The sequence below is a fragment of the Centropristis striata genome, chromosome 20 (genome assembly GCF_030273125.1).
Source record: "Centropristis striata isolate RG_2023a ecotype Rhode Island chromosome 20, C.striata_1.0, whole genome shotgun sequence".
Taxonomy (NCBI): Eukaryota; Metazoa; Chordata; class Actinopteri; order Perciformes; family Serranidae; genus Centropristis; species Centropristis striata.
In genome coordinates, this window is record NC_081536.1 from 27,322,688 (window position 1) to 27,334,027 (window position 11,340).

At 42.8% G+C, this 11,340-nt stretch overlaps 1 protein-coding gene across 2 annotated transcripts in view; it reads left to right on the plus strand.

Moving 5' to 3' along the window:
- The window catches only part of zswim8 (zinc finger, SWIM-type containing 8), a 55,311-nt gene extending 43,971 nt beyond the window's left edge, over positions 1–11,340 (plus strand). For both annotated transcript variants that reach the window (XM_059359124.1, XM_059359123.1), the window contains exons 18-26: positions 187–409; positions 1,128–1,417; positions 1,508–1,731; positions 3,378–3,875; positions 5,494–5,671; positions 5,793–5,963; positions 6,043–6,162; positions 7,743–7,921; positions 9,457–11,340. In XM_059359124.1, the coding sequence (XP_059215107.1) occupies positions 187–409; positions 1,128–1,417; positions 1,508–1,731; positions 3,378–3,875; positions 5,494–5,671; positions 5,793–5,963; positions 6,043–6,162; positions 7,743–7,921; positions 9,457–9,660 (2,087 nt within the window). In that variant the 3' untranslated portion in view covers positions 9,661–11,340. The remainder of the gene's footprint in view (positions 1–186; positions 410–1,127; positions 1,418–1,507; positions 1,732–3,377; positions 3,876–5,493; positions 5,672–5,792; positions 5,964–6,042; positions 6,163–7,742; positions 7,922–9,456) is intronic.

An 11,340-nucleotide genomic window follows, 5' to 3' on the forward strand; every position in this document is an offset into this window, starting at 1 on the left:
TAGTAAGTTTTAGTTAGTTTTAACCACAAAATACAGTTTCAGTTTATGTTTTTTTTAAAAACTCTCGTTTTTATTTTTATTTCAATTAACGAAAATATTTTTTCAATTCTAGTTTTCGTTATTTCGTTAGTTTTCGTTAACTATAATAACCTTGCTGTGAATGTGATGTGCACGTTGGTTTGACAGGCATGGCGAGCATCGACAGCAGTGCTCCAGAGACAACCTCAGACAGTTCCCCAACGCTCAGCCGACGGCCGCTCAGAGGGGGCTGGGCAGCAACATCGTGGGGGCGTGGCCAGGACAGCGACAGCATCAGCAGCTCATCGTCTGATTCGCTTGGCTCCTCCTCGTCCAGCGGCTCTCGCAGAGCAGGGGGCGGGGCCAGAGCTAAGAGCACTGACACCAGCAGGTAAGGCAGAAATCCTCCTCACCAGGGGCCTCATGTATCAACGCTGTGTACGCACAAAAACATTGCTTGTGAACTTGCCGTGAGCATGTGTGGTGGCACCGCAAACTTCTGTCTGGCAGAAACCACTGTCTTTATGCTCCAATTAAAATGTGTTTTATATCTAAACTAAAAGTAAGCCCAACTTACATTGTGTTAACAGCATATGCTGACCTACAAAGCCTAACTGCAGTAACTACAGTTTTGGTCGTAATTGAGTTAGAACAAAAAATGAACTCCTTGATGTCTGTTTTATCTTGTGACAAAGTTTTAGATTTTAATTTTGGTTTATTTCAGAGAGATAATTATATAAAAATGCAGTAACTACAATATATATATATCTATCTGTAGATATAGATATATATAGAGAGAGAGTTTTAAGGGACTTATTGGAGCAGGGACAGTGGATTACAGTAATCTAACCTTGAAGTAACAAAAGCATGAACTAGTTTTTTGGGACAGGATGTGCCTAATTTTTGCAATGTTAGGTAGACTAACAAAAAGGCAGTCCTTTGTTTTCTATGGGAGCTGAAGGACAGACCTGTGGGCAGTGCAGTGTGTGATCTTTGTTGAGCAGGTGTCTCTGAAAATGTGTCTGCTATAAAGTACATGCTTTTTTGTCTTTATTCTGAAAAACTGTGATTAATTCAAATCCACATGGCCTATATTTCTCTGTGTTCAGATACAAAGGCCGACGTCCAGAGTGCCATGCCCCCCACGTGCCCAACCAGCCATCAGAGGCAGCAGCCCACTTTTACTTTGAGCTGGCCAAGACGGTGCTGATCAAAGCCGGAGGAAACTCCTCTACCTCCATTTTCACCCAGCCCTCAGCCAGCGGGGGCCACCAGGGGCCCCACAGAAACCTGCACCTGTGTGCCTTTGAGATTGGCCTGTATGCTCTTGGCCTCCACAACTTTGTGTCACCCAACTGGCTGTCCAGGACCTACTCGTCCCATGTGTCCTGGATCACTGGTGAGGGTTGTGTGTGAGAGGGGAAATATAAAGGCCCAGATCTTCTTTCTTCCTTGCTTTAATGTACTGTTTCCTCTCTCATTGTCTCAGGCCAGGCCATGGAGATTGGCAGCGCTGCCCTCAACATTTTGGTGGAGTGTTGGGACGGTCACCTCACCCCCCCTGAGGTGGCATCCCTTGCCGACAGAGCTTCGCGGGCCAGGGACCCCAACATGGTTCGAGCAGCAGCAGAGCTGGCCCTGAGCTGCCTGCCTCACGCTCATGCCCTCAATCCTAATGAAATCCAGAGAGCACTGGTGCAGTGCAAAGAGCAGGTACTGTTACAGAGACGGAGCCATTGATTAACCTGTTGCTGAATATGTCAGATGGTGCTCAATGTTTTTATAAGTGTGCTTGGTCCTTAGTAGGGCTGCAACTAACGATTATTTTCATTAGCGATTAATCTGTCGATTATTTAAACAAGTAATCGATTAGTTGTTTGGTCAATAAAATGTATAGAAATATCAATCAGTGTTTCCTAAACCACAAGATGACGTCCTCAAATCTCTTGTTTTGTCCACAAACCAAAGAGATATTCAGTTTTTTGTAATCTGTCATAAAGAAAACCAGAAATATTCACATTGAAGAAGCTGAAATCAAAGAATTTGGACTTATTGTCTTTAAAAAAACTGCTCAAACCAATTATTCGATTATCAAAATAGTTGACTATTCATTTAATAATCGATTATTGTTCGATTAATCGAGTAATTGTTGCAGCTCTAGTCCTTAGATGACAAGATAAAAGCTGTTTTTCATATTTTATTTTAGAGCACTGATGGTGCGAGGACCCTATTGTAATTGGTCCGTTTATTATTATAACGGCAAATGAATCATGTTTTTGAGGGCTTTATCATATTCCAAAACTCATCAAACTTTGGACAAAATTCTATCCCGTCGAAATTTTCATATTTCATTGGTTTCAGAAATGGGCGTGGCAAAATGACTCACTAGCGCCCCCCTAGAATTAAGCCCCTAAAACAGGTTTGTCATAGAGACACGAAATTTGGTACATACATGTATCATGGGAAGACGCACCAAAAAGTCTCTAGAAGCCATACCCAAAAACGAACAGGAAGTCAGCCATCTTGGAGCGAAAATGGCGTTTTATACGTTTTACACCATTACCACGACAGATACTTTAACAAACGCCTCCTACAGATTTAATCCGATCGACTTCAGACTAAGTTAGAACCATCATAAGGCCTTTGACATCAAAGGTTATTAACAGCTTTGCAGACCGTCACACTATGGGTGCGTGGCATGGTGGCAAAATATGGCGTTTTGGCACAAAGCACAAGACTGTATAACTTGACCATACAGTGTCCAATCTGCCTCAAACTTGTCATGAATGATGATGGTCAATCACTGAACAGTTCTAAATAACAATATTTCATAAAGTCAGTGTACTCGGCAGAGTCCGTAATTACCTCGCCCCTTCAACGATGGCTGGACCTGGTTCAATTCTGAAGGCCTGCTGTTTGAAGTTTGCATGTTCTCCCCGTCTCAGCGTGGGTTCCCCTACAGTCCAAAAACATGTAGCTGAAGTTGAATTGGTGACTCTTGTCTTAATTGTCCATATGAGTGAATGAGAGTGAGTGGTTGTCTGTCTCTGTGTCCAACACAGCGTCCCAACTTTTTTCTGGAATATGGGTTGTTGTAAGAATTGTATAAATAGAAAGCATTTTTGAATTCTGGATTTGAAAGAATCTGAGTTCACTATGAACTTGAATTTGTTTTTTTTTTATTTCAAATTTTTATTTAATTGCCATTTCAAAATCCAGATTGCGGCTGAATATTGTTGCCTCTTTCTTAAAGTCAATTGCAGTTTAAAGTCTTGTCTTTCTAGACGTGCTGATAAAGGAGCCAGTGAAAAAGATAAGTCATGATCTGCTCTGTCCCTGTCTGTCTGCTCTCCCTCTAGGACAATGTGATGCTGGAGAAGGCTTGCATGGCAGTAGAGGAAGCCGCTAAGGGTGGAGGTGTGTACCCTGAGGTTCTGTTTGAGGTGGCCCACCAGTGGTACTGGCTGTATGAGCAGTCAGTGGGTGGGGGCCCAGGCCAGCAGCGGGAGACCTCTGGGCGCTGTGGGGCCAACGGAGGCTCGGGCAGGAGGCCCCCGGAGTCCACCTGTGTTGTCCTTGACACTGGAGCCAACATAGAGTCTACTGGGGTGGCAACAGTCACAGCCTCAGTCACTGCAGCAGCCGTGGTACCGGTCATCTCAGTGGGCTCCACCATCTATCAGTCCCACACCATGCCCGGGCAGGCCATGGCTCATCCCCACAGCCAGGGCCTTCACCCCTACACCACCATCCAGGCCCATCTTCCCACCGTCTGCACCCCCCAGTACCTGGGACACCCTCTGCAGCACGTCCCCCGACCCACTGTCTTCCCTGTAGCTGGGGCTGCATATCCACAGGTCAGAGCCTTTCTTTATACAACCACTGAGCTTTTTGTGGAACCGCAAACTTCTGTCTGGCAGAAACTACTTTATTGTCTTTATGCTCCATTTAAAATGTGTTTTATATCTAAACTAAAAGTAAGCCCAACTTACATTGTGTTAACAGTCAATAGCTCTCTGACAATAAAGGAAATTGCCATTTTTCCACCCTCAATAACCCGTTATAAATATGAGGGGATAGATGATTTTTATTATTTTATTAGCACAATATAAACCTAGTGAAACAATTTTTCCACAGATAACATGCCTAATCACTCTCTGACAATCTACTTTAAAGGACTTAAGGAACCACAAGTAACCGTAGAAGTAGCGTTTTGGGAACATAGTGCTCTAGTAGGGTTTTATATATTAGAGGTGTGAATCAGCAGAGGCCACACGATACGGTTTTATCCCAATACTTGAGCCACGATACCATATTATTGAGATTTAAAGCATTTTGCGATATGGTGAGTATAGTGATACAATATATTGAGATTTAACTGTATTTTGGTTCCTGGGGCTGCATATCCACAGGTCAGAACCTTTCTTCATACAACCACTGAGCTTTTTGTGGAGTACTCTTTATTAAGAAATAGCTCAGAAGTACAACAATACAGCTGAAATGTGAGAGTCCAGTTTTGATGTTGTCTTCAGAAATAAATAAATGGCTACAGGCTAACAGTGTACAGAACCTGACATGTTTCACTCAGTTGTACCTGCCTGTGCCTGTTAAAATAATACATTGTAAAGTTGACATTTTGTGTGAACAGGTACGTTTAGGGCTGTTTGTAATGATTATTTTTGCAAGCAATTAATCGTGTGTTGTTAGGTTAGTCTACAAAATGTTAAAAAAAAGAATGTGGTGATTCATTATTGTTTTTTTGATCAACTACCTCTTTCATCTTTCAATTGCATCCTCTTGTTTCCTTGAACATTGTCAATCTGTGCAAAAGTAAACCTCTTCGCAAACCATAGAAACATTTGCTAAAAGCCCTGACATTGCAAAAATGTTGAATGCTGAGGTGGAAAAGGTGTCATCCAGAAAGATGTGAAACTGGCTGGTGGACTTTCTTGTCTCAATTGATGAATCATTAATCAATTAGTCTATCAACAGAACATGAACAAGTTAAATTTGAAAAATGAGTCCTCATTAAGTAATGCTTAATTTTCAAGCAAAAAAGATTTAAATATTGTTTGTGCTACTAAAATCCTGTACCACGTCTTTTATTTAGATTAGATTCAACTTTATTGTCATTGAACAGAGTACAAGTACTAGGACAACGAGATGCAGTTTAGCATCTAACCAGAAGTGCAGAGTAGTAAAGTGCAAGGTATTTACATATGAACACAGTGTATAAATATAATGCAGGTATGAATTGAATATGCTATAGGATATATACAGTGAATGAATATGTTATAGAAATATATACAGTAAAGAATGTACAGTAAAGCAGCAGTGCAGGTTGATGAATGGATGGTAATAAATAGTCAAAAATAGTCATTAATGTGACTTTTATTTTTCATGAGCAGTGTCATGAGTAGCATTCATTCAGGCTGAATAAATGATTTCTATGTGTTTATGCGTGTGTCTCCTCAGGGGATGCACCCAGCCTTTATCGGTGCCCAGTACCCTTTCTCAGTGGCCACTGGCCCCCAGCCCCCTATGGCAGCCACTGCTGTGACCTTCCCTGGTGTCCCTGTACCGTCCATGACTCAGATCGCCGTCCATCCCTACCACGCTGAGACCGGCCTGCCCCTCAGCACCACTGTAGCAGGTCAGAACTACACACTCTCTGTATCTTCTTGTCAATTTAAGCCTCATTGTATGTTGGTTACTGTACCGTGGGGCGGGTTAATATGAGCTAAACAGTGAGATGTGCCTGTCATGTTTTACAGTTGGCAGCGTCCACTCGGGCCCCATTCAGGCCATACAGGGGACATCTCTGCCCTCGCTCTCCTCCCAGCCTGGTTCACTGCTGAGCACTCCTTTCCCAGTAGAGGATGAGCAGCACAGCCAGCCAATCAGCCAACAAGGCCTGCACTACTTGCATTCTGCCTACAGAGTTGGTGAGGAGTTTGTGTCCTATCATTCTGTTTTACTGTCACCACTGTGCATGTTACAAGTGTGATCTCCATTCTTCTAAAGGCATGCTGGCACTGGAGATGCTGGGCAGGAGGGCTCACAATGACCACCCCAACAACTTCTCCAGGAGCCCACCTTACACTGAGGATGTCAAATGGCTGCTGGGACTGGCTGCCAGACTAGGTGAGGCTGTACACAATAATGGAGGGATGATTTGAGAAGCAGATGCAGGAATTTATTGGTCTCTCAACCCTTTATTGGGCAAAGAACTATATTTGGTAACCCCAGTGGATAGCAAAATTGGGTCCCCATGTCTCTCTGTGAGGTCGTAGAACCACATGGACTTGTACGAGGAGAAATAAAGTTGCAGATTTACGAGACAAAGGTGGGGGAAAAAAAACAACTTTTTTCTTGCAGATTCACCACTTTAAATCTTATAAACCTGCACATTTTTTCTGATAGATTTGACACCTTAATCTCATAAACTTTTTTTCTCAAAATATTACCCCCCTCCCCGGGTCCGTATTTTTTTTTACACATTCTGGCTGTATGTAATATCCTCCAATATTCTCTAGGGTTCAAATTTGGAATTTGCAAGTATTTCAATGAGTGCCCTATTAAGGGTTAACAGATCTGATGATTGTTCAGGCATCTGGTACAGACTTGAGCACAGACATACTACAGTGACAATAAGTTTTAATGACTGTAATGTCACAATAATGCACCATGAACACGAGGCAGAGGCTCTTCTACACCACACATTACTCTCTGCTCGTAAACTCTCACTATTATAGCAGAAGATGGAGGAAGTGACATTTTAATGGTGGAGAAAAAAAGGACAGAAAAGCACACAAAAAAAGCACAGGAAGGTAACATTTAGAGTCTGCATTTTAGGCTCTCAGCTGTAAATATGTTTGATAGCAATTACATATATACTTAATAAGAGAAGTAGGGCTAATGGCCCTGTTTATACAAACCAATGCCAAGGACAGGTTAGTGATCTTGAAAATGTGTAAATAGGCTGTAGTGACACACTAGAGCAAGAGCACACTATATACTATTCACCGAGCTTAATCCTAGATTTTATTCTTCCATGTTTTTTTTTTTGGTCGACTACTCCTCCCAGAGTTTTGGTCACACATACTATAAAAAGGTATCAAATCGACCGGCTCGGCCATGACATGTGAGCTATGACTTTTCTAAGGGTTTCGGCAAACGGTTTTAAAATGATTCTGGAAAAACACTCGAAAAAATCCCCCTCAATGGAAAGGCTAGAGTGGATGACATCATCGCTAGAGTGGAGAGGGAGAGAAAAATTTGTCAAAAAATAAATTTGGAAACTGCGCCCAAGGCCACAGATACCACTCTACAGAAATAATTTACACATAGAGACATATTAAAATTGTTCTTCTCTCTCACATTGGTTTGCTAGAGCTGTCAGAGTTATAGTTTGGCTTATTATAGTTATAGCTCTAAAAAACAATTTCTTCATTTTTCTTCACAAAACACATATATAGATGTTCAGGAAGCTCAAAGTGAAGTCGGTTCAATGATATGAATGAACGGTTTGGCCAAAAATGCTTTCTGTTCAAGGGGAACTTTCAGCTGTTTTTCTCTCTCTCCCAGTGGCGTCAAATGGATAAGAGTCACGGGCCAGAGTCCAGCACACTCAAAATTTCTTTAGAAACTTTCTAGTTTGTTCTAGCTGTTAATATCCAATTGGCTTCATGCTTTTCCTTCCCTCTGCCTGTCCATCCTGTCAGGAGTCAACTATGTGTACCAGTTCTGTGTGGGAGCAGCAAAAGGTGTCCTCAGTCCATTCGTCCTGCAGGAGATCATCATGGAGGCGTTGCAGAGGCTGAACCCCGCACACATCCATGCCCACCTCCGAACACCTGCTTTCCACCAGCTCGTCCAGCGCTGCCAACAGGCCTACCTGCAGGTACGCTGCGTTCATAGACACTGTTTACATCGATTAAAGTTCTACACCGATACGACGGATTTCCGTCATTTGGAGTTCACAGAGGCCACTTATGAGATCAATAGCTGTGTTTCCTTTAGAGTAAAGAGTGGCCGCTGGGAAAGTCTCAGGCCACGCCCTCTCAAATGTCCGCTCATTTAGCGTGTCTCCATTACAAAAAGGGCTCCAGAGGGATTCAAGAGACTCCGGCAGTGACGTAAAATCTCCGGATTAAACACGAGAAGCAACTGTGGCCGCCGTCGCTAACTGTGCACAACGTCAGCAGCTGATCATAAACAAAGCAGCATGGCTAATTATGCACAGCGTCTCTGCGGGTCATAAACATAGTGACGGTGAATTAACCGGCATCGCTAACTGTGCACAGAGCGTCTAGTGCTTGTTGTAAACAAACAGAGATCGCTAAGTGAACACCTCCTGCAACAGCAGCACATACACACTGTACTGCTACAGAGCTACCTGTTAGCCTATTAGCAATTTGCAGACTGCAGATAAGATCTCATGTGCTGCGCTAACATCACATTTCAAGCTACTTAAAGTATATTTATACTATTCATAATATAAAGTTATTTTGCCGTGTCTAAAACCTCGACCCACCTTTCCGTCCTCTGAGACATAAGGCGCATTCACACACTTGTCCCTACCTGTCTGTCTCAGTACCGTCCCCACATCATCTCTCTTTGCATGCGTCAAACTAAATCCTATCAACCTGTCCGGGCCGTCAGAGGTCCAAACGGTCCGAACACACTGCTGCGTTATGCCATTCATTAGCCACGAGCTGACAGTGTGTTAACAGAATCCACCACAGAATTTACAAGAAGACTGTCAAAATAAGATGCCTTAAATAAAACATACAAGAACCTTTACTCTTCTTTACAATATTTCATGAAAATATCCACCCATTAGGTTCAGTGTATATGATGGAATAGTGGCATTAGAATGTGTGAGAGGGACCAAATTTGGGCTTTTATGAAAATAAATTCCCCCCCTAGCCAGCTATTTTTCAACACTGTCTGGCTACTCCACTTTCTAGTGGAAAGCATGTTGATTATTTGCTAATACTCAAGATGTTGTTGAGATTTGCACTTAAGATTTAAGATTTAACTACTTTTATTAATCCCGCAATGGGGAAATTCCATCTCTGCATTTAATCCATCCTTTTTTACACACAAGTGAACACACCATGCAAGGAGCAGTGGAACAGCCCGAGGAGCTGGGTGGGGGGTTAGCTGCCTTGCTCAAGGGCACTTCAGTCCTTGACTGAAAAAAAACAACATATTTTCTATATATTTTTCAGTATTTTGTAATATCGTAAAAGAATATCGTTATGGCAAAAATACCCTGAAATATCATGATATTCTTTTAGGGCCATATCACCCAGCCCTACTGTTTGTATTCATTCTCCATATTCTAATATGTTTGTTGACTCCATCTCAGTGCTTGGTGTCCCCCCAGCCTGCCTGTAGACTCACTGTGTCTCTCTCCCTGTCTCTCTGCAGTACATCCACCACCGGCTCATCCACCTGACTCCTGCTGACTACGATGACTTTGTCAATATAATCCGCAGCGCTCGAGGTGCTTTCTGCCTCACGCCTGTGGGTATGATGCAGTTTAATGACGTGCTGCAGAACCTGAAGAGAGGCAAGCAGACCAAGGAGCTGTGGCAGCGCATCTCCCTGGAGATGGCCACCTTCTCCCCCTGAGCAGCAGCTCACAGGGAGAGTGTTCTGGGTCTGGCCCTGGGAGGAGGAGTCCCATCCAGCGCCAGCTCAGCCTCCAGCATTGCTACTGCCACTGCACTGAGTGGGCTACATTCACGCTGTTTGGTTCTGTTAGGGACCTTGCTCTCTGCTAGGTGGACTCAAACAAACACAGCACACAGGCAGTACAATCAGCTCCCGTGCCCTCGACCCACAGACTTCCTTTTTTTTGTGTGTGTTCATCCAGCCAGAGGTCAGAGGAGGAGCCAGGTCTCCGCCATGCTCTCCTCTGTTCTTGACTGACTCCTCACTCCCGTTTCTTATGGTTCATGTTTGTGTAACTGTGGAATTAAAATGTACTCCTTCCTTTCTTCATCTTACTCGTCTCTTCCATTTCCCTAATCCCGAGGACATTTACGGAGATCTGTCAGCCTCCATCCTCGAGTATTTTGTAGTTTTGTTTTGTTTTGAACCACTCAGCGTGGGTTATTTCCATGCTGCAACATTCCTGTCCACAGTGGTAGGTGCTGTGAGGCATCATTCACCAAATGCTTGTCACTATGGATCTGAATCTTTGCAGTGTGGGAGAAGAGGAAGATTTGCAAGGAAAAAAAGGTTTAATATGAGAAATTATATTGTGAGTACAGGTGAGGATTTTTCAGTATTTTGTTCAATCTTTTTTGATACTTTGTATAGAATATAACATGTATGCAGAGAGGAATGGGAAGAGAATGAGAGAATGTTAAAGGTGCTGTTGTTGTTGTTGTGTGGGATCCATATTTACATTTCAGCCTGCCTGAGGAGTGACATGAAAACAGCTTCAGACCAAAACCAGAGGCACCTAACCACTGCTGGGCCCAGCTGTTAGAACATCTGGATCAGTCTGTTGTTAGGACTTATCAGTAGGGCTGGGTATCATCTTACTTTTATTGACTTTCTGGTTATTTAGACTTCCTTAAGGCCAGATTACTAATATTTTTTCAAATTTTATTTTTTTTCTAAACTCAAATCTGTTTTGTTTTTTAACAATTTATTATTTGATTATCATTAAAAAAAATTAAGAAAGGAGCATTAGAATATACACCAAGTGATCAAAGAGTTTCCATGAGAAGAAACAAAGCATCTGGTGTCACAAGATTTGATACTCAAATCAGTGTGTACTCAAAAAATATTGAGATTTCATACCCAGCCCCTCTCCTCAGCATCCAAATGACTGACCAGTTCAAATACAGTCCCAGATGCTTCCCATTGAACGGTAAAGGGAATCAGCTGTGCACTGATCTTTATTGAGGTTGTGCAGATCTGCAGTTGACAAACTAATCAGTTCATCCTCATCTTTCCAAGTTTTAATTCTTGTGAAACCCCCATTCACCAGAACCCCCATTCTGGTGAAACAAAGTTTAGCAAAGCCCCCACTACAGCTACGATTGGTCGTTTTGTCCCTCAACAGTCACAGGAGACAGTAAGACCATTCCAAAACAAGTCACACAAAGACGAGATGTATCCTAATTCCTAAGTGTTTCCAAATTGTCTTGTTTGGTTTACTTGAGGGAAAAGCGGCGTGAGATCTTAGTAGCTGGTTTGTACCTTGTACCTTTTCACTGGGAAGCCCCTGGTACTGCCACACACAGTGGATCAGTCGGTTCCATACAGGGCTAAAACAGGCTGTGTCTCATTTTTTTT